The sequence below is a fragment of the Ilyonectria robusta genome (genome assembly GCF_021365365.1).
Source record: "Ilyonectria robusta strain PMI_751 chromosome Unknown BGZ61scaffold_2, whole genome shotgun sequence".
In the NCBI taxonomy this organism is placed as follows: domain Eukaryota; kingdom Fungi; phylum Ascomycota; class Sordariomycetes; order Hypocreales; family Nectriaceae; genus Ilyonectria; species Ilyonectria robusta.
Window position 1 is genome coordinate 2,239,825 of NW_025764436.1, and position 21,098 is coordinate 2,260,922.

Here is a 21,098-nt window from a genome sequence, read left to right on the forward strand (position 1 = left end):
ATTACTAATAGTAAGGGAAATCTATTCAAGTAGGTCTAAAGCATGTCATTGCAAGGGTGGTTCCGGTTACAATTTGGGCTTGGTCTCAGACGTCCACCCCATGCTGAGAGGATCCGTCAGTTGCACCTTGTACTGCTCAGCGAGCGTCTTCTCCAGTGTCTTGATCTTCTCCAGTCGCTCCCGCACAGCCTGGGCCCGGCGAGCCTCGAGTCTCCCCATCTGCAGCAGGTGGACTTCATCCGGCCCGTCGACGATTCTCATGGTCCTCGCGTTGGCCCACATGTACGCCAGCGGCGTGTCTTGGCTGACGCCGGCACCACCGTAAACCTGGATAGCAAAGTCGATGATGCGACCCAGGATCTGGGGCACGAGGATCTTGGCTTCGGCGATTTCCCTCAAGGCCAGCTTGGCGTTGCCGTTGTCGATCTTGAGCGCCGCGTTGAGTACGATCAGCCGAGATGCGTCGATGTCAACACGGGCCTGGGCGACCTTGGTCAGGACGGAGCCGTACTCGTGAAGCATCTTGCCGAAGGGCTTCTTTTTCGGCTCGTGGATACGTGCAATGACCAAGTCGAGGGCGCGCTCGGCCTAGATGAGATGTTTCCACGGTCAGTTTCTCAACACCAAAGTCAAACCAAGGATAGGCGGGATGTCTTACGGCGCCAATGCATCGCATCGTGTGATGAATTCGTCCTGGACCAAGGCGGCCCTGAATAATCTCGAAACCCCTGCCCTCGCCGAGGACCATGTTTTCCGCCGGAATGCGGACATTCTCAAACGTGATGTGGCCATGTCCGTGGGGCGCGTCGTCGTAGCCAAAAACGGACAGCATACGATGAACGGTGATTCCAGGTGTACGAGCAGGGACAAGAATCACCGACTGTTGGTGATGGGGATTCGGATTTTCGGCATCCGTCTTGCCCATGACGATGTATACTTCGCATCGCGGATCGCCTGCTCCGCTGCTCCACCATTTCTAGACAGGAAGCAGATGTGTTAGCTGAATCTTGGAGAGAAACGAATCCGCGCGATCACGGTGGGGAGGGTCTCTTACACTGCCATTCAGGATGTAGTCATTACCATCCTTGGTCATCTGAAACTCGATGTTCCTGGCATCGCTGGACGCCACGTCAGGCTCAGTCATGAGGAACGCCGACCGAATTTTGCCATCGAGCAAGGGCGCGAGCCATTTCGCCTTCTGGGCGGCGTTGCCAAATTTGGCAAGGACCTCCATGTTCCCAGTATCAGGAGCGGAGCAGTTCATTGCCTGGGAGTCGACATGTTAGCGCCGTGTGTTTTTCTTAGTTGTTCTTTAACCTAGCGTTCTCAAGCGAGAAGCAGGTCAGAGTGCATTACCTCGCTCGCAATATAGCTCTGTCCCAATTGCTCGGCCATCAGGGCGTATTCAAGATTGGTGTACCCGCCGCCTTCGGCATAGTGGCCCTTGGCCAAAAACAAGTTCCATAGCCCCTGCTGACGCGCCTCCACCTTCAAGACGTCCAGGATCTTGGGCACGGTGGAAAAGCGGACTTTGGGGTCGGTTCCAAGCTGCTTGGAGAAGATGGCATCGGCTGGAAGACATCGCTCTTGGACGAATTTCTCGACCTATATATACGAATGAGATTGGGTCCATTTGCAGGATACCGCGAGAGATACAGTACCTGGTCAAGCTGCTCCAGGGCTCGTTTGCTGACCTTGTCAACAACAAGAGCGGGGATCCTGGCAGAGGCGGATAGCTCCATGGCGTAGGAGTAAGGTGAGAGCTGCAATGGAAGAGGGAGGGATAAATACAGCGGTAAACACAAATAGAGCTGCTCTGCGTGGATAAGGGATATATATGATGGATGAGTGATGGTCTTCTAGTCAATAAAAGCAACCGGAAGCGCGGGGTGTAGGAACTTTAATACTGCCACTGTCATTTACTGCAGTAGCTCGCTAAACGTCATGACTAAGTCAAGAATGATCGGGTTTCACTCCGTGCCTCGGCTCGCCTTCTCAAACCCGAGCTTCGCTATTTTAGGATTGCGGGGGTTCTAAGTACGGAATTGTCCAAACATGAGGAGTACTGGCACCAGGGGATGCAACCTCGCTGCGGGGAAGACATCGATACGCTGAATTCCGACGTCATGTCAAATGAGATAGAACTGGAAGCAAACGATATTTAAAATGTTGAGCTCGAGTTTATGGCTGTCTAGACTAACTTAATTGACAACCGTGTAAATCTCACAACTTCGCCCTGGTAGGCTCATCCCGAACAACTACATTCCCGTTGCTCGACGCCTCCCGGAGCTTTCGTCGGAGAATCTTACCTGCCGCGCTCTTGGGTATCTCTTGGACCATCTCAACCTCCACAATGGCCTTGTATCTTGCCTTTTTGTCCTTGACGTACTTGATCAATGCGAGCCCTGTTTCCCCCGGCGAAGATGCGTGCGACGGCTTTAGCACTACATACGCTTTTGGCCTCTCTCCAGCGCGATTGTCGGGAATGCCGCAAACTGCAACGTCGCTGACGGAGGCATGTCCGAGGAGGAGGTTCTCGAGCTCTGCGGGTGCGACACCAATGCCTTTGACCTTGATCATCTCCTTTATCCTGTCCGTTATAGAGAGGAACCCTTCCTCGTCAATTTTTCCAATGTCGCCCGTATGTAAGAACCCGTCTTCGCCAAACGTCTCGGCAGTTGCCCCGGGATTGTTCAAGTAGCCCATGGCCACCTGCGGCCCTCGCGCCCAAATCTCTCCAGCTTCACCTACGCCGCAATCCTTTTGTGTGTCCGGGTCAACAATTCGCACTTCTGTGGATCCAACAATCGTGCCCACTTTATCGGCATACTTGTAGGCATACTTAGAAGGTGGGTGAACGGTGATGACCGAACATGACTCGGTCATGCCGTAGCCCTGCTTAAAGCCAGTGCCGGGGAACCTTTTCTCTAGAAGGGTGAGGATCTCCTTCGATAGAGGCGCAGCGCCAGAGGAGAACCGAACTATGTGCGAGAGGTCATATTTAGACACGATAGCTTCATCCCGAACCAGACGGATCAGGATGGGTGGTACCATCAGCAGCTCCTTCACCTTGTATTCTGCGACCGCCGAGAGCAGCGTATCCAGGGTGAATGTCGGGAGCACATAAACGTGGGCATTGGTCGAAATGGGAAAATGCAGCTGATGCACTATCCCCGTGATATGGTAGAATGGCAGTGCGGCCAGGATCTTGGTGTGGTCAGATGGGGTAATTGCCTGTACCTGCAGGCACTGGGCGATGATATTCCCGTGGGAAATCATGACGGCCTTTGCAAGCCCAGTGGTGCCACTGCTGAAACATAGAAAGGCACACACGTCGGAATTCGATTTTCCGTGCGGTATTTCGTACAAAGGTGCTTCCGCGGCCTTGCCAAGGGCCTGGGCTTTGGAAATCAGCGTCGGGATGCTCCGAATGCCGTCGCCTTGGCCATCGAGAAGAATGATATTTTCCTTGTGGATATTCAAGTTCTCAGCGGCGGCATATGCCGTGTCTGCCAAGTCTGGGGTCGTGAAGATGATCTTTGCTTCGCTCACACGTAAGCTGTGGGACAGTTCCTCGACATTATACTCTGGAGACACGCCACAGGCAATGGCACCGATGCGCGCGACGGCCAGGGTGGCTACGGGATACCAGATGCTGTTCCGGCCGTAGACGATGGCCACGTCGCCTTCCTGGAGGTTGTGGAAGCTCTTGAGAGCAGTCGATAGGTGAGTAGCGTGGCTTTTCAGATCGTGGAAGCTCAGATGCTTCTTCGTGAAGACATCAGTAAACCCTTGGATGCTGTCTTGAGGAAGCTCGGAGAAGCGCGAGTGAGGGGAGTCGAACAGCCATGACCATAGTGAGACGCTCTTGGGCACTAGATTTCAGAGCGGAGTTAGGAGTTGAGTGCAGACGGGAATGAGGGGCAAATGTCAGGATACGGGTCGCTCACGATTAATGTCAGGGCTCAGAGACTTGAAAATCATAGTTAACGGCTCCTAATCTGGTTTATCGACGGATGGGAAGCTAAACAAAGGTTCGGTTCAGTGTAGAGAAATTCATTTGGCTAATATTAATAGGCATTAACTTAGGGGTTCGGTGCGGGCGCTTCCGTGCCGACTTGAATCGTGGGGTAGAGATCAGCGATGCGGGATTGACTTCCGCAAAGATCCTCGGCATCGGGAGTTAGTCATGGCAACTCCGTGTGACCACCCCAGGCGGCCAATCTACTTTTTCAGATTAGAGGCAATTTGTTTCTGAATGGCCTCAGGTAGAAATGGCCGCAGAAAAGGACAGACCCAGCCATATTTTCTCTTACGGCGGCTCCTCGTTGGCGGTCTTATGGCAGGCAACATACGACACACCGCCCATGATGCTGATGCCTCGAGGGAATGCCGAAGGCAATGTGCTTCTTATTGAACAACCTCGCCTTTGACAAGGTGAAACCTAAGGTGATTGGCATCCCGGACTGAAAATTAGCCACAGAGGGCCATCCGCTCTCGGATCTCCTCAATCCGATCCTGCTCTTCTCATGCGGTCTGGGCTAAGTCCGATCCCGGCGGATCGGGCACTAACACGCTGCGGCACACGCTGTTGTCGATAAAACAGGGCCACAGCCGAGATAGCAAGCTGTAGCGCTCCGGAAATACAATTCGTGGCACTTCATCCTCATCATCCTGCATGATTAACTAGCGCCAATGCAAACCCCGCACCCCGCTGCGTCATGTTTCCGTATGAGATCTAGCGAACTTGAGGTGAGGAGCTGGCCGAGTTAGGATAACCGGTGCCGAGGCCCATTAGTCAGTGTGATGCAGGTCTGCTCAAGCATCAGGCGATGCACCATCACCAGGATAAAATACAATCCCACTGTGACCGGGTTGTGCAACCAATTTCGGATCTTCACACTAACCCAGGCCTACCAAACGTCCACGATGCCCTCTGAAACTATGCGCGCGGTCGTCTTGAAGGGGGTGAAAAATGTCGCGGTGGAAGAGCGGCCAATCCCCACCATTCAGGATCCCAAGGACATCATCGTCAAGGTCCGATACACCGCATTATGTGGCAGGTAAGTAGAATCGTTCTTCTTCAGAGAAACACCCTCGCTTAAATCGTCTTTGGCCAGCGAACTCCATGTCTTCCGTGGTCACCAGCCCTCCAAACCGGGCTTCATCATGGGCCACGAATTCACCGGTTCCGTCCATGAGATCGGCTCCGACGTTCGAAATCTGAAGCTCGGCGATCCCATCGTCAGCCCGTTCACAGTGAGCTGCGGGGCATGTTTTTACTGCACGCAGGGGTTCTCATCCAGATGCGAAAAGTGTCTCCTCTTTGGCTGCCCGCTGCTTGATGGCGCGCAGGCCGAATACGTCAGAGTGCCTTTGGCGGAATCGACCGTGGTGAAAGCCCCGAGTGGCATCGAGGACCTGAAGCTGTGTCTCATGGCAGACATTTTTCCGACGGGCTACTTTGCGGCGTCCAACGCGCTCGGCGGGCTGAAGCCCAAGATTGTCAGCGAGAGCGTTGTCGTCGTGATTGGCTGCGGCCCTGTCGGCCTTTGCGCTTTGATCGCGGCAGGCGAGTACAAGCCCAAGGCATTGCTGGCCGTCGACGGCATCGAGGACCGCCTAGAGACCGCGAAGAGCCTGGGTGCTGAGCCTTGGAACTACCAAACCCAGCGGGAGGAGCTTTCTAAACGCGTCCTGGAACTAACAGACGGGCGTGGAGCCGATGCTGTCATCGAGGTTGTGGGCCATAGTTCGGCTCTTGAGATGGGATTCCAGCTACTTCGCCCTTGGGGGATCATTTCGAGCGTCGGTGTGCACAACGGCGAGATTCCATGGACTGGAAATCAAGCGTACGGCAAAAACTTGACTATTAAGATGGGCAGATGCCCAGTGAGAAGTACATCTACACCACCCAACCGTCACCCTTTTCAGTCTCTAACCAGTTTCTGTTGCAGGTATATTTACAGAGGCTCTCGAACTGCTCGAGAAGAAGCAGCACTTGTTGAAGTAAGTCCCACACTCGTTGCCTCGAAGGGGAGATCAATAGCATGGCCACTAATCTCAGCGACAGCTTTATGACGGAGACGATCATGCCACTCAGTGAGGCAGTGCAAGGCTATGAAATATTTAATGAAATGAAAACGCACAAGGTTATTTTTGTTGCCGACAAGTAGGCTAGGGGGGTGCAAAGGAACTTCATTTGTAACCACTTCTCTAACACGGTGAACTGAGTCCCATATGGTCTCTTCAGTATGTGCTGCCAAAAAGGTTGGATACAATTCAGCTATGGTCTTGACTACATTCAAACTCTCCACAAATCCCTGGGCCAGGTACCATAGGCATAACTCTGTACAATGATGCAACTTAGGCTAGATATCAGATGAATCTGAACCACTCGCCCTGTGGTGAATGAAACCCTTGCTTCCACGTAGCGAGTCGGGGCTCGGTCAAGGAAGCTTGCTTCGTCAACCCTTGAGCGTAATCATTCCCTCACGCAAAAAGAAAGGGAACCGGATGGTCTAGCCATTGTATTGCCCCGTACTGGAATCGAACCAGTGATCTTGTCATTACTAGTGACACGCTATACCACTTAGCCAACGGGGCTATGATTAGTCATCTCCAGATTGATGCAATCTATAGCTTGCACGCCAATGTTATCCCCCCCTTAACTCTCATCGGGTCATCTTCTAGAGATGCTGATATCTAGCTGAGAGCCACTACACTACTTCGGTTAATGTGCTGGAGGGATGATTTGGGATAGCCAAGAGGCAGCCGAAATTCTCGAAACCGTGCACCTGGCAACAACGCAAGACTTGTTGGCATCAAACATAATCCCCTGCAGCCTTACCCAGTTGGCGAAAATGCTGTAAGATCTTCAACTGCCGTCGCTTAGTACAGTCAATGGGGCCCTCCTCCTACTACTTCCAGGTGTGGATAAGTAGGACTCTGCTGCGGTCGAGTGAATTTCAAGAGTCCGAACACCCCTACCCTAGACCGAGCTAAAGTCCCATTACCCAGCGGATAGACGTCCAACATATTAGCTTGTGGAACTGGCTGATACTGAGACATTAGCTCCTCAGCTATTGATATAACTTGTTTACTGTATATTACTTTAACTATTCTAGTTCCATTAAAATAGAAGCATCTTCACTAGTTTATTTCACTCAAGATAATACATCTTTCTATCTGTTACCTCGAGACAGTCCTCTAGAAGCCAACCTTTCATTTGACTACTGCATTATATCTTCGGCTCGTGCTGTCCCTCCCTCACCATGTAATAGAATGTACTTGAAGAACACTTCAAATCTGCTAGTTTCTTCTCATCCACCAGCTTAAACCCGTATTTCTCATAGAATGCAAAGCTGTGGCTGAATGGCAGAGCTTGTCAGAAGTAATAGTAGCATTGAAAGACGATGCGCAAGTGCTCAGATTCAGCCATTTCCACCTATCGAGAAGTCCGTGCAGTACGTCGGCTGAACACCTTCGGTGATAGCGCAAATCCCGACGTCTCCACAACAAGGATCTGTAGAGAGTCGAGACGTCGAGGCTTTCTGACTTAATGAGAGTTAGCAAATCACTGGAGGTGTTTTGACGTCTCGTCGGAGTTATCACGACTCCACCTTCTGAAGGTGTCTTGCGGAGTTATAACGTCTCCACCTTTTTAACGCCTAGTCGCATTGTAGTTCATCGGCGATAATTCTGATAACTCCTCGAATATCATAGCCAAGCCACTGCACTTCCTGGATTCGGGGATATCTTCATCGGAGATACCAACCAGTGGAGTTGCTGCCAGCGTTTCGCACCAGTCTCCATTGTCTTGGAGCAGCTTTCGTATTATCCCTGATGACGTTCGCGTATCTGTCGGGGTCGCTGGTTAGTGGCTCTTTTAACCCCCCTTTTTGACGTTAAGTTTGGCTAGAGTAGAGCTAATGAGCAGGATGACGGAACGGTGATACCCAAAGAATGTTCAAGCACCGTGGTTCTCCTCTTTTTCTGGATAGAGGTTTCTGCGTTTGAAAATTCTGTCTGAACTGGTATAAAAGCCTCTCCCCCAGTCTCTCGTTGCAAACTCCGACTTAGTATTCAAATCAATCACCTTACCGAGTCTTTAAATTCAAGCGAAATTAAGACAAACACCATGTCGCAACCAACAGAGGTTTCGTTCGTCTCTCGCAGCTACAAGTTGGCCGCTCACTTTTACCCTCCAGTCTCGGCTTCTCCGGATCGAGCGGGTGCCGCCGTCATATTATGTCACCCCTGGACATCAATCAAGGAGCAGTCTCCCGCCAACTACGCCCGAGTCCTGTCCCAAGCCGGTTTTTCATGCCTTGCATACGATGCAGCCTACCAAGGAGAATCCGAAGGCCTACCAAGAGCGCTTGAAGATCCTGGTCAGCGAGTTGAAGACATCAAAGCCGCTGTCACATACCTTGTCAGCCGTAAAGATGTCGATTCTGACAAGATCGGCGTTGTCGGCATTTGCGCATCCGGCGGCTATGCCCCCTACGCGGCTCAGACCGATCTCAGAATTAAGGCTGTAGCGACCTCTGCTGCCGTCTGCGTTGGCACAATGGCCCGTCGGGGTTTGGATAAGGACAGTTCCAACATGGACAACTTACAGGTGCAGCTGCAGCTTGCCGCGAAGGACCGCAATAGCGATGTTGGAGGAGAAGAAGTCGACATTATCCACATGCTGCCTGACAAATTCGATGCAGCACTGCCTGACCAGATGCCGGAATCGTTTCGGGACCTAGCCTCCTACTACCGGACGTCGAGGGCAAACCATCCGAGAGCTACGAATACCTGCCTGCCTCGCAGCTGGGACCTTATGGCCAATTTCGATGCCTTTGCTTGGAACCGAATGATCAGCCCTCGGCCGTTGCTGGCCATCACCGGGACCAAGGCGGCCACGAAGTGGTACAGTGAAGACTCAGTTGCAAGCGCCCAGGAGCCGAAGGAGCTGTTTGTTGTTGACGGGGCTACGCACGCTGACTTGTATGACAAGGTTGATGTTGCTGGTGCCAAGCTCGTAGAGTTCTTTGGGAAATACTTGGTCTAAGTCGCGAGTGGACGACTGATGGCAAGAGATGTGCTGAGGATCCGAGACTACTCGGCAAAGACTTTGGTTTCGAAGTTGAGTCACCATGTCTGTTATATGTGTAGCAATTACATGGCTGAGAGATGCCAGCTCGTGGCTTTCGTAGTAAAGTATGTGGGGGATTCATGGGCTGGTCTAGCTTATTGATAAGGTGCGGGTTGCATAATTAATTGCGTTCTTGGAATGACGGATCGATCATTATCACCTAGCCAGACAGACACACAGAGACAGTTAACCTGCCTGCTTATTATTTGACCTTTCTTGTCCTAGCCAACCACTCGGCGAGGCGCTGCCGTCTGCTGCCCGTACCGCCGGTTCAATAGTGCGCCAAATCTTTAATTTTATAGAGCTACGAGCATATTTATCTGGCAACCTAATTATTGACAGCAGGTTCTATCAACTCTCAACCCCTGACCTTTTCTGTCCATTACAGCACGCGATTGACCTTCCACCCGCCAGGAATGCGGTATTGAAAGAAGCCGGTCGGGTCATACTTGGCGGCCGTCTTTTTCAGAAACTTTGCGCTTTTCGAGCCGTACGATCCAATGACATCCTGTTCAGGGTTGGCGTAGTTCATGTAGAGGTACTCGGAATGGCCATCCTGCGACGCAGAGTACGCCCTCAACTCTTCGATCGCCTGACCTATCTTGCGTCGCACGACACCTTCATAAGAGGCATCGCTAGCGGCCAGGGTACCTCTGGCCTCGAAGAGGATCGAATCGGCTGGCAGGTTCTTGTCAAGGGCGAGGAGGTTGTTGCCGGGTTTGACCGAAGCGAGCTTCTTTGGGAGAGGCTGGAAGACAAAGGCGGGAGATACTGGGATGTTTGAGTTTGACAGGTCTTGCGCCAGACTTGTAAAAATGTCCGAGGCCTTCTTCATGATGTCGGCGGTGGCTTGGAGAGTCAGGGTGAATGGGATGTAGTGCGAGCCGCCAGTATCGGCGATGGATGCGGCAATGCTGCTGATGGGTTGCTTTTTCCTCAAGTCTCTGGTTAGTGAGATAGTGTTGAAGGAGTTGAATGTGGAGGAATCCTCGTCTCCGTCTGTGCTGACCGCCATGACCATGACGGAAAGGTTACCCTCATCGGCTCGATAGACGACAAACTGATGGTCGGGGTTACCCGAGCCGATGGAGCTGGCGCATTCGACGAACTGCCGATTGACGACGTCCAAGTTGTCCCACGAGGTGAACAGCAGGCCTCCAAAGGCACCAGAGGGGGGAACAGTGAAGGTCCGCAAGTCGAAGCGAGTGACGATGCCCAGGTTGCTGCCGCCACCCTTCAGAGCCTTGTAGAGATCCTTGTTATGCTTCGCATTCGCTTCAACGATAGATCCATCAGCTAGGACGACTTCATAGTTGACGACGTTGTCGCACGATAGACCCCAGAGCTGGGTGTGGTAAGAAGCGCCGCCTGAGACGAGCTGGCCGCTCACGTCCACATAAGCTGAACGGCCGCTTGTAACTCCCAGGTTGTACTCCTCGAGGTAGGTCATTACCGATCCCCATCGCGCCCCTGGTCGGATTTGGGCGATAGACTTAACAACTCGTCAGTTACTGGCTCTCCCCAAGAAACAGAGTGGCGCTTACTTTGGTGAGTATACTCTTGCCCGTCCACTCACTAGTATCACGCTTTACAAGGTTCGTCTCGTTGAAGAAGGTCAGGTCAATGGTGACCTCGATTGACGGCATTGTTGTCATAGTCGCTGTGACCACCAGATCGGACGGCAATGTCCCAGTTTCCGGCACCGCTCACCCCGCTCAGAGCTTTGACCGTCTTGGAGACATGCTCAGTTGAGAGAGGCTGCATAATACAGACTGGCCGAAGGCGGCGATTCTCCGACGAGTAGTAGGTCGAGACACTGTCCTCGTATGCGACGTCTTCGGGGAAGACTAAAATATCTTCAAGGCCAGCACCCAGGAGCGCATCGCACTATCATTCCTTTATCAACAATTGGGCGGAAAGGAAAGGGCGGTTATTCAGGAAAGAGGAACAAGAATCTTGGATGAGGAAGACGTACACCTTTGAAGCCGGTCGAGGCCGAGATGGCATACTGGTGGGCAACGACACGGGCAGAGACTGCCAAGGACGCCACGGCAAGCGGCTTGAGATGCATGATGAACGACACAAATTAATTATTAAACGAGTGACTTGGTCAACGACACAGACAAAACGAGCGACTATCCAGGAGAGACTGGACTGGATCTGTCTCTGGAGGATTCATTGCCGAAGGCGACGCCCTTTATCGGTTTCCAAGCCATCCAGCCATCAATTCATCAATCTATCCACCAAGAAATCTCAACTGCCAGGCAAGGGTCTACGTCGTGCCGCGTACGTAGTATGCCTCTGGAGCTGACCTGCTGGGGTGGTGGGGCCGTCTGGGGTCAACTTGTCAAGATATCCCCCTGCACCGAGGCCCCACCGAGCTAATCGAATGTTGGAGAGTTTCACTTGTTATTGGATCGGATATCTTCTCCGGGACTCCGTAGATTTAGGGTCTCGGCGTGCCGCTCGATTCAATTGTTACGGGTCTTGTTCCCATCGCGTGGGTTGAGGAATGGCCGCAACTGGTTTTGGCAGGGGTAAAGTCGTGCTGCGAGACCGAGCGCCGATTGGCTGTTGTCGTTGGATTGGAAGAGACAATATCCGGGCCATGTGAAGGGGTTCAACTTAGTTCGGGTAGCTGTTCTCTTCTGCTGAGGCTGAATACGGCACTTGCTTCCTATACCGATATAAGGTGGCCGTTATCCCACGGAGCAAAGGATTGGGCCTTGATCGCTGCGAGTACAATCGACCAGCTGCACTAGCTGCTCTTTACCCTCCTTGCTTCAATGACTGCAGCTACAGCTATATCTCTTTGATTGTTCTATTGCTGGTGGAGCTAGTGTAATACCTCAGCAAAAGCAAATTAGCCTAGGAATAGCTTAGGACCTGTCGACCCCCGAATATTCTCTACTGGTATTAGAATGGTTAAGGATACAGGGGAGCTTGCTTAGAAAGAAATAAGGTTTAAACGAAAATAACTACCCTAGTACGAAGTAAAAGCGACGTATTTAGCACACATTTACATATAAATTTGTATACCTCTAACCTTGCCGAACGTGGCTTAGTACCCGTATCCATACGAAGTAGGACTGTCAGTCGATTTGAACAAGTGAGGTCAAGATATAGTGTTCTGGTGCTGGGAGAAGATGCCTTTCTCAGCCACATTTCCGCCCTTCCCGCTCGTATTTCTACCCCCGTCATGACTCGGGTTACACGGGCCGGGATCAAGGCACAGCCTTTGAGGCACTGATGAGACAGGGTTTAGCAAATATCTTATTTTTCCGGCCATCCGCGTACAGAGATCTCGGATGTGCCGCCCACATTTGACAAGGGCCCCTGTCGGCTATAATGCAGGATCACGGCACCAACACCTCGCATCAAATTCCCACAATCGCAATGACCAAGTCCGAGGGCCGATGTAACATTTGAATTATCCAAGAGGGTCCGATGGGGCGCCTCTGCTGACTCGAGCATACTGTGTAGTACGAAGCAGTGGCGAAGCTCTTTCGCGGCTTTCTGCGCGGCTCCATCTGTTCATAATCCACTCCCAACTGTCTCTCGCGATCGCGAGCGAAAATTGTCGCCTTGTTGATCCTTCGGGACTCTCTGTGATTCGATTCAAGCCGGCGCAGGTCGCAATTATCGGGCGAAGGATGAACTACATGGACTCTGACGGGAACTTTCCTTCAGCGCTTGTGCACGCCACGACATGGGCAGTGAGTTTTCCACTAACCGTCCCGATCCCCTGTTTTTCCAGACACCAGAACGCTTATTGCTCCGAGTACCTTTTCTATAGCTTCTCTCGCTATCCACCGTCCTTATGGGCTTCAGAGGCTACAGCAGACTCCGAAAAGTCGGCGTTGGGCTCAAGGAGGACGATTGGGTCCTCCTCGCCGGGTGGTTCTTTCTTCTCCTGGCATCGTGCTGCTTGTCCTGGCTAATGGTGGTCTTGGTGGTCCCAGAAAGCTTGAGCAAATTTACTATCGCGCGAGCCCATCACAATCTACAGGCCATCGCCCTTGGACTGACCAAGACGTCGTTCGGAATAACGCTGCTGCGATTGATGCCCGGGGGCTGGGAAGCAAAGCTCATCTGGGGGATCATCATCTCCATGAACCTGCAGTTTTTCGTACACATCATCGCGACGTGGCAGGCAATCTGTGGCGCCCCTGTTCAGCCGCATATTGGAGGGGACAGATGCTGGACTCTGGTCCAGTCTATTACTTTTAGCATCTTTAGCGCTCGTGAGTCCCCCGTCTGTTCTCCAAGACTTTCGTGAAAACGTGAGCCCTAACGCGGTTTGATGGTGACAAGTGTATTCCGCCCTCTGCGACTTCGTCCTCGCCATGCTACCGTGGAGGATGATCTTCAATCTACAAATGAAACGAGCCGAGAGAATCAGGATAGCTCTGGCGTTGAGCTTGGGTATGCTGGCTGGGATTATGGGAGTGATGAAAGCCGTCCAAGCCCACAAGCTAATCGACCTACAATCCCCTGAATGTAAGAAGACTGACCTTGCTTCACGATATTTAATAAAACCTTATGACGCAATCCAGATTCATGCTAACGTTGCGCATAGACTTTCATAATCAAGCAGTCTTCTGGATATGGTCCATGGCCGAACCCAATGTCACCATCATATCAGCGTGCCTCCCCGTCCTCCGAAGCCTCGTCCGCAACGTCCGAATGCGCACCGACTCGACGCCGAGAGCTGGCGGGTATCTCAAGACGGGCGACAACAGCGCCGAAAGGTTCTACACCCGCACGACGACGACGGCGGTTCGAGCCGCACCCAAGGACCAAGACGGTGCAAGTGACAGCAGTATTTTGGGCCGGAACCCTCAGGATGGCGATAGTGGCAGCGGAGAGGGCATCGCACGGACGACCGAAATTAGTGTCACGTACGAGTCGAGTCCTCGGGCGGGGAGTGCAATAACGAAGGCGAGCAAGAGCGTGGAAGAGTTCGAAATGGGCAACGTCCACCGAATATCAGGAGGACAGCCGCGCGAGACTCGCTAACTCCCCTCTGTCGATAACGCTCGGGGAGTTGGTCTTTAGTCAATCGCGCATGGCTACATCCGCCCAGTCGTACGCGCGAACATATAGAGTCGATCTCTTAGATCCTATTTATTCTGCCTCCTTATAGATTAAGCCATACTTTTAATACTAGACGGCTGAAATGAACCAGATTATATTGTTAAACATAGGGCTCAACTCCTTTCAAAGTACCATTCCTGTTCCTATTGAGCCTTTATTCACATGTACAAATATTTACACTTCAGGAGCTGTAGGACCAGGTGGCTTGCAACGACCTTTATGCCTAGGTAGTGTCCAAGCCCAAACCCCAAGCGCCATTATCTGAATTTAATTACATTTTCCCATCCAGAAGTCAGAATTAGGTAGCCGCCTTGGTTTCCCAGAGAACCCTGGGCGAAGTTGGTATGCGGGAAAACCCACGATTGAACCTCCACCTCTTAACGACACTGGCCGGGGAGCTTATTAGGCAACAGCAATACGTGATGAGACCGGGAAAGATAAAAGCTCAGAATGGTTGGAAAGAATATTGTTCAGCGCGCAGAGAAATATGGTCTGGATCACTGAAGCCGGCTACTCTGACGAGAAGAGATAATGCCTAATCATTAAATAGGTAAAAGGAAGGGGACTTAAAGTTAGGGGAATTCCGAATCATGTGCGAGTCAACGAGATTTCAGTATCATAAAAATTGAAGTTCGAGCACCGACAACGAGCATCACGTCAAAAGCCCTGGTCGCACATGATGCTGTACGCAACGACCATCGTCACGCCGCGCTATTCAGGTTGAGCATTCCATCGAGGAATGCCCAAGACTGGCTCCGCGGTATTGAACATGCATCTACACGTGCGTACAGTAAACTCCAGCCAAAGTAGAAGTTAGGCTGGGGGCATAATCTCCTTTCCTTACCCCTCTTGGCTGACCGCTCCGGGCACCTTTCTGGGCACAAGTCGACGAGCCCCGCCTAAACATCTCTCATCTCCCCTTTTGATTTCCATGCAGAAGGCATCTCGCACATCTTAGAATCAAATTGCCGCCTTCATGGCCTTCCGGCGCTTGTGGGGTACCGTCCGCATCTGAATTGACTCCACCAGTTTCTCAATTGGCGTTGCTTCAACATCCAGCATTGCAACCCGTTTCTTCTCCTGTCGGCGTTTCAAACAGCTTGTTGTTAGCAAATTCTTGCTTTGCATACCCATTCCTCAGCTCTGACATCAACTCCCGTTCTCCCTTCTCAGCCGTCTTTCGAGTTTCTATATTCTTATTTCTACTGTTGATCTATTTTTGTTGCTTTTTTATGGTGTTGAGCTTCTTGTCCTCGCTCCAGGTGCGCGTGATACTAGAGCCCCTTGCCGGTAGATATTCTCCATTCATCCACGATATCTTTGCAACCTTTTCTCAGCATTTTGGATGACCAGATGTCACGCCCTGTGTCCGATAATTACTTTGATGACTGTTCCTCTGAGTGCTCTTATTAGATTAAATTTTTGATGCCTGCGATGGAAACATTTGCTAAGTGTTGTCTTCCCGATCTTGAAGATAACGAATAGCTCTGTCGCATTCCTACCTCAGGGGTCCCAAAGGGGACCTTTCCGCAAGCTTATGCCTAAGCCTCTCTCCATATGCCCTTCGCCAACCCTGGCGCCATCACTAAATCTTGGTAATTATAGGACTGCAGTTCCATTCGCAACCTTCCCGACCTGGTACGACTTTTTGTTAATCATACTTTGATCTTCCGGCGCGCGCCGGTGATGGGACAGACCAGGGCCCCTATAATTTGCACTGCTGGACATTGGGTTTCAGGTTCAGGGGCGTAGCTACATACATATGCTGGAAATATAGCAAAGATGTTCTGTGAGGTTGCCTACGAGGGAAAGCACTAACCTCAAGCAGCCTCATCCTCTCAGTCGGCAGGCAAATCGTTCGTGCTGGAGTCGTTCTCACATGTCCACTTCTCTGTTCTCGGTTCGGAACGGCCGGCCGAGGGTTCTCGCTCGCTCGGACGCAGGCTGGATGTTTCACAATTTGCGGGTCGACAAAGCAACCCAATCCCGCAGACACGGACGAGATCCTCAGCATCACCAACCAGCAGATGTGCCTCTCCAAAACGATGGTAGACTACTCCAAGTCATATCGAGGAGTTTCTTAACAGCGACACTTCTGTCAATCTGCCCAGGCCCTCCCTACATAAATCTTCCAGTCACTAGACTATACAGAGCAACTGCAGCCAACTCGGTAGTACCTACCAAGTAGGTTCCACGGGATCCGAGAACACGGACCTAGTGGCACAGCTGTTCTACGGGCTACCCTAAGAAAGGCAATCTTCCTTATGTGGCACAATTTCGTCTCTACTTGGGGTAGATTCGGGGCTATGCAGGCTTCGGTCGTCCTAATCTGGGATCGGATCGGGCCACATGCATGGATGGGAAATCCCGCCGGCAACTCCGTCTCGGCCGATGGGTTGTATCTGTATCGTATCGACCGTTAGAGTTTGTTACAATATGCAGGAATAAGGCCCCACGTGGTGCGTTATAATTATCCTGCGGCAGTGCATGTATCAGATGTATGGGGCCGACAATGCCGCACGAGCCAACTCCATCTGGTGAGAGTCGCGATGAGTCGTGATCCTTTGTTCGCATCGCTTTCTAACACCTGAATGGGGATCAAATCAGCTCAGTAAGGGTATCAGTAAAAAGCAGCAACAGGTTCAATCAATACCCGAAACTTGGGTCTCAGTAACTTAAATCCGTAAAAATGCTGTCTCTTAGACCCGCTGCCCAAGCTGACCAACTCTATCTACAATGACGATATACAGCCCTTGCCCCTGTCAACTCCGGCTTCTGGTAACTGGTCTTTGGTCTTCATCCCAAACACACACATCTATCGCATCTCTCAACATCAGTAAAGATCCGAGCCACGCATGTGACAGGGCGGGAAGAAGTTGTGGAGTTCTGGGGTGAGAAATGGACTATAGTATCAATTGATCACAGCCACCCACTCATGTGTGCGGAATCTCGTGATCCGCGCAGAAACAATAGTCACAATATTAGTCTCAACAGTAAGAGTCTTGATCCTTCTTCGTCTTGATTTTGAACTCAAATCTCGAATATCTCATGCGTAACAACCTTGGCAAACTCAAATATCCAATATCCTTGGAAAACGACCTTGTCGAACTCAAATGCGCCAAGCCACCAATGTCGCACCAGTCGCCTCATGATCGGAATCATCGGGATGAGCTGATGTTGGGGGCTGTCACGGAGAAATTTCGACGTGAATAATCAATCGACTGACTCAGGTGCTCGTTTTCGCATAAGCTGTAACAGCGTTTGGAGCATCCATGCCCTATTCCAATGAATCCAATCTGGTGCTGCTCACCCGCGGCATGGTAAACATCTGTCCACAGCTTAATTTCGTCGCTGTCTTGCACAATTGTTAACTCTGGGAGGGGCTACATATATAAGCACGCTCTTACCTTTCCTCTCGCTCCTTCTTTCCTGGGTATCACATTCATTGTATCCAAACTACCTTCTTTTTTTTTCTCCTTTTCTTCTCTCACCACTCGCTCTTTTCGCAACCGTTGACTGGATTGAATCCTGTCTTGCCCTTCGTTTGGCCACCCTGCCTTTCTTAACATCGTTCGCCACTGCCAAAACTACCACAATGTATTTCAGAGCACACCTGCTCGCCACGCTTTCAGCGCTGGAGATTGTCGTGGCAACCCCTGTTGCCTTACCCCAAAGCAATGGAGGCGGCGCCGACTCCTGTCGCTCTGAGCCGTTGACCGAGGAGACTTGGACCACACTTAAAGTCGATGATTTTCTCCAGTCCGCGGGGTCGAATCTCACCACGAACAATGTCCAAGGTTTTGCTTCCTCGCTGGGAGCCCCCAACTTCTTTTGGTAGGGTTTAATGAACCAGTTGATGGCATGTACCGCAGCAATGGGCTAACCGCATGTTTCTTGTAGTGGGCTTGGCCAGTTTTGCAACGCAGGACAACCTTGTCTCCCAGTTGACCTTCCTGGATGGTAAGCCTGTCCAGAGCTTCAATTCTCACATTGTGCCAGTTCTACTTGCGCCTTGAAGAATCCAGCTAACCAAGCAATCTAGGTATGCCCTGGTCGCCATCCAGAACTATAACAGCTACATGAACTCTCTCAACACCGCCGTCTCGTTCGCCGCTAGCATCATGGCCTTGGAGATGCCTGCCGTTATCAACGACATCTGGCCCTCGCCTGAGGACAACGCCACCCCTCTCAAAGAAGTGTATTCCATGATCACGCTTGGCCTCAGCGTCGTCCCATTCACAGGCGCAATGGCTAAAGCAGCTGCTGTTCCCAAAGGCGTTGTCAGCTTCCTCTCCGGCCAGGTAAAGCCACCCGTCCCACCGAATCTATTTGTCAAATGGAGTGATCTTGGCGTGAGCATCTCCAGTGCCGTCAAAGACTACCAATCCGCCATCTCCACGTCTCTCAAGAGTACCCTTAATTCCGAGATTCACAATGAAACCACTGGTATCAATTCCGTGTTGGCCGGCGGTGGATTCTTGGGTATCGCCCAAAACTTCACACAAGCAGACATGCAGGCGAACATTGCCGACAGCATGAAGCTTCGTTCTATCGCGCTCGCACTGCAAGGACGAAAGGCCTTCATCTACCGGGGCTACCAGGGCTGTTTCAACTCAAACAATGACGCCTCCAAGTTCTGCGCCACGGTGGATGGTAAAGAGGTCCAATACGCTCTGCGGATGGGCGATGATGAACAAATAGATATCGCCGCCAAGCTTATCGACAAGTATGGGATCTCTAAGGAAACATTCCTGCAGGGTCCGTCAACTTGCTTTGAAGAACACAAAGTGCAGTTGTTCACACCAGAATTTTTGCCTGTTGATCCCAAGGCCCCCTGCATCTTCAACCTCCCAGTGTGCACCTTCGACCCTGATACTTTCCCTGGACGAACTATTGTGGAAAACTGCAGACTACAGGGGCTTGACGTGTAAGCATTAGTGTATATAGCTTCGGACATGTCGAGAGATCATTACAAATCAACAGCGTTATATTATTCAAAGTTCTTTCAGAGTTGTTGCACCTGCTTCTTAGGTGCTGAGCCAGGGCGATAAAACCTGATTCCCCTAGCTTCCAAGTCTTCGGAGAAGATCTGCTGCCGAGATCTGCTGAGGTTTAAATAACTTTTCAATAGCAATTAGGTGAGAAGAAATACTGGATCAACAGAAGCCCGTGACAGAATTGTAACTACTACAGAATCCCGGACCAGCCCCTTTAAGTATTATGCATTGCATCTTTGAATCAGCTTTTAGCCTCTACTGCATTAGGCGACATAAAGTTACGAGATCAGATTGCTGGAATTATAAATGCTATAGTAGGGAAGGATAATGCCCTTATACTATTAGCCCGCACCCTGGTCGAGTGGAAAATTGGTATTCAGCTAGGTGGACGAATGCATGGTAGTAAGATGGATGGGATAACGTGTCAAAGTTGACTTTATTTGGTGAGTTGAATAGTGGTACAAGAGCATGCCGTAAGATTAAATGGGAGGATATTTAATTTAATGCTATTTAAGCGCGATATCGGTTGTTCTTGTGTCATGGAAAGTAAAGAGATTGTAATTAAAGAATCGTTATAAATATGCATTGAGTGCTAGGCCTCATATCCTTGTCTGTACGTACGTCTCAAGGGTCAACACTCATAAATACAAGTAGGCGGCAGATCAATACACTGGCCATAAATCTGAGCACAATAAAGGTCGCGTCCCGCACGCTGATAAAGAGGAGGCTCGAAAGAATGAGGGTCCCGAAGAGAGCTTGCACAGCACAACCAACGTAGACACAAAATGCCATTGCGATAGCACCTTTGGGAACACTGTTCCGACCGGTTGATAATGACAAGCTGGATGGGAGAAACCCACCGAGTGTCATACCGTCCAAGATTAGCCACCCGAATAGGTGAACGAGCACAGCAGTGACGCACCATACAGCAGGTAGGGTGGTGTTGGACGGCGTGAAGCTTAACACGGCCCATACGCCAAGCGTGTAGGCGAGGTGAAGACTGTTTGCAATGGCCACAGCGGCCAAGACATACTCGACGAGACATGTGATGGTGGGGGCAAGATCGTTAGTCCATGTACACTCTTGTTCGGTCCGCGTGGGGTCTCGTCCCTCAAACGCTCCTATTTTGTGCTTGTCCTCCAGTTTCTTGACGACATTGAGGCAGTTGCTTGGGTCCAGCAGACCCACGGCTGGACTGCCTGCGGCGACCAGGAATGCGAGAAGAGGGCGGCAGATGGCTAATTCAGCAGTGTCGGCGTACGTCGGGCTAAGTTGTTGCAGCAGCGCTGGGGCGAGGCCTAGAATCACAGAAGCCGAAGCCATTTCGCTCTTGCGAAACTCTGGGAATGCCTCTAGGACGAGATTCATAATATTGTAGCCGGTTCTCGGATGGTCATGATGGTTGTCACGATAGTTCTGTAGCGCAGCCTGAACATTTTCCTCTTCCAGAATCGTATTGATGATATCCTCCCAGGCGGGAAAGAGCTGGATCCAATGCTCGGATGAAATTGCGTTAGCCGTTTTGGGGATGACGAGGACGCTTATCACAGCAATAAGAAAGAGTATGGCGACTGTGATAAGCGCAGGGTGCGGGTAGCGATGATGAGCCATGGCCGAAAGAGTCTTTATCGCCAGAACGGGGATTAACTTGGAAAATAATTGGAACGAAAATGTTAGATTAATATGAGCTTGTTCATGGGATATTATAAGCTGCATTTTGCACTTTCCATCTGATAAGAGTGTCAGACCACCACTTGACATGCAGCTCCATGAAGTCGGCGCTTAATAAAGAGCAATTTCTCCAAATCTATGACATCTAGCCAATGCCGCGTTTGAGATGAGCACTTTTCGTCAGGTTA

The 21,098-nt window shown here is 51.1% G+C and overlaps 8 protein-coding genes and 1 non-coding gene across 9 annotated transcripts; 4 read left to right on the forward strand and 5 right to left on the reverse strand.

The window, feature by feature from the left end:
- Window positions 1-23: 23 nt before the first annotated feature.
- BGZ61DRAFT_502747 (acyl-CoA dehydrogenase/oxidase) lies at window positions 24-1,854 on the reverse strand. The gene is made up of 5 exons (XM_046251741.1): window positions 1,662-1,854; window positions 1,357-1,605; window positions 1,055-1,267; window positions 659-976; window positions 24-588 (listed from the first exon to the last, which is right to left on the reverse strand). Exons 1-5 carry the CDS (start codon window positions 1,740-1,742, stop codon window positions 67-69), a joined length of 1,383 nt encoding a protein of 460 aa, XP_046110904.1. The 5' UTR covers window positions 1,743-1,854; the 3' UTR covers window positions 24-66.
- A 369-nt stretch (window positions 1,855-2,223) lies between these two features.
- On the reverse strand, window positions 2,224-3,984 carry BGZ61DRAFT_527102 (CoA ligase; the record flags this gene model as incomplete). Its single annotated transcript, XM_046253060.1, has 2 exons — window positions 2,224-3,875; window positions 3,951-3,984. The coding sequence occupies 2 exons, from the start codon at window positions 3,982-3,984 to the stop codon at window positions 2,224-2,226; spliced, it is 1,686 nt and encodes a 561-aa protein (XP_046110905.1).
- An 859-nt stretch (window positions 3,985-4,843) lies between these two features.
- BGZ61DRAFT_441581 (chaperonin 10-like protein) lies at window positions 4,844-6,554 on the forward strand. Its single transcript, XM_046244600.1, has 4 exons — window positions 4,844-5,063; window positions 5,121-5,899; window positions 5,958-6,009; window positions 6,074-6,554. Exons 1-4 carry the CDS (start codon window positions 4,930-4,932, stop codon window positions 6,174-6,176), a joined length of 1,068 nt encoding a protein of 355 aa, XP_046110906.1. The 5' UTR covers window positions 4,844-4,929; the 3' UTR covers window positions 6,177-6,554.
- BGZ61DRAFT_t42 lies at window positions 6,535-6,606 on the reverse strand. Its single transcript has one exon. It is a non-coding gene; the product is annotated as a tRNA-Thr (tRNA).
- Window positions 6,607-8,098: 1,492 nt separating this feature from the next.
- On the forward strand, window positions 8,099-9,341 carry BGZ61DRAFT_441582 (Alpha/Beta hydrolase protein). The gene has a single exon (XM_046244601.1). The coding sequence runs from the start codon at window positions 8,141-8,143 to the stop codon at window positions 9,059-9,061; it is 921 nt and encodes a 306-aa protein (XP_046110907.1). The 5' UTR covers window positions 8,099-8,140; the 3' UTR covers window positions 9,062-9,341.
- A 186-nt stretch (window positions 9,342-9,527) lies between these two features.
- Window positions 9,528-11,216, reverse strand: BGZ61DRAFT_527105 (uncharacterized protein; the record flags this gene model as incomplete). The annotated part of the gene is made up of 4 exons (XM_046253061.1): window positions 9,528-10,637; window positions 10,690-10,731; window positions 10,787-11,032; window positions 11,121-11,216. The coding sequence occupies 4 exons, from the start codon at window positions 11,214-11,216 to the stop codon at window positions 9,528-9,530; spliced, it is 1,494 nt and encodes a 497-aa protein (XP_046110908.1).
- Window positions 11,217-12,807: 1,591 nt separating this feature from the next.
- Window positions 12,808-14,164, forward strand: BGZ61DRAFT_341490 (uncharacterized protein; the record flags this gene model as incomplete). The annotated part of the gene is made up of 4 exons (XM_046239407.1): window positions 12,808-12,861; window positions 12,942-13,389; window positions 13,553-13,645; window positions 13,725-14,164. The coding sequence occupies 4 exons, from the start codon at window positions 12,808-12,810 to the stop codon at window positions 14,162-14,164; spliced, it is 1,035 nt and encodes a 344-aa protein (XP_046110909.1).
- Window positions 14,165-17,837: 3,673 nt separating this feature from the next.
- Window positions 17,838-19,173, forward strand: BGZ61DRAFT_489882 (uncharacterized protein; the record flags this gene model as incomplete). Its single annotated transcript, XM_046250267.1, has 2 exons — window positions 17,838-18,032; window positions 18,268-19,173. 2 exons carry the CDS (start codon window positions 17,838-17,840, stop codon window positions 19,171-19,173), a joined length of 1,101 nt encoding a protein of 366 aa, XP_046110910.1.
- Window positions 19,174-19,863: 690 nt separating this feature from the next.
- BGZ61DRAFT_583938 (uncharacterized protein) lies at window positions 19,864-20,872 on the reverse strand (the record flags this gene model as incomplete). The annotated part of the gene is made up of 1 exon (XM_046256343.1): window positions 19,864-20,872. The coding sequence occupies exon 1, from the start codon at window positions 20,848-20,850 to the stop codon at window positions 19,864-19,866; it is 987 nt and encodes a 328-aa protein (XP_046110911.1). The 5' UTR covers window positions 20,851-20,872.
- Between the last annotated feature and the right edge of the window lie 226 nt (window positions 20,873-21,098).

What these genes read in the sequence shown, in the direction of transcription:
- BGZ61DRAFT_441581 (XM_046244600.1), top strand. Translation starts at nt 4,930, where the DNA reads ATGCCCTCTGAAACTATGCGCGCGGTCGTCTTGAAGGGGGTGAAAAAT. An exon ending in TACACCGCATTATGTGGCAG is followed by an intron (nt 5,064 to 5,120) that starts GTAAGTAGAATC and finishes GTCTTTGGCCAG; the next exon opens with CGAACTCCATGTCTTCCGTG. An exon ending in GGGCAGATGCCCAGTGAGAA is followed by an intron (nt 5,900 to 5,957) that starts GTACATCTACAC and finishes TTTCTGTTGCAG; the next exon opens with GTATATTTACAGAGGCTCTC.
- BGZ61DRAFT_441582 (XM_046244601.1), top strand. Translation starts at nt 8,141, where the DNA reads ATGTCGCAACCAACAGAGGTTTCGTTCGTCTCTCGCAGCTACAAGTTG.
- BGZ61DRAFT_502747 (XM_046251741.1), bottom strand. Translation starts at nt 1,742, where the DNA reads ATGGAGCTATCCGCCTCTGCCAGGATCCCCGCTCTTGTTGTTGACAAG. An exon ending in CCCTGGAGCAGCTTGACCAG is followed by an intron (nt 1,606 to 1,661) that starts GTACTGTATCTC and finishes TCGTATATATAG; the next exon opens with GTCGAGAAATTCGTCCAAGA. An exon ending in AGAGCTATATTGCGAGCGAG is followed by an intron (nt 1,268 to 1,356) that starts GTAATGCACTCT and finishes GTCGACTCCCAG; the next exon opens with GCAATGAACTGCTCCGCTCC.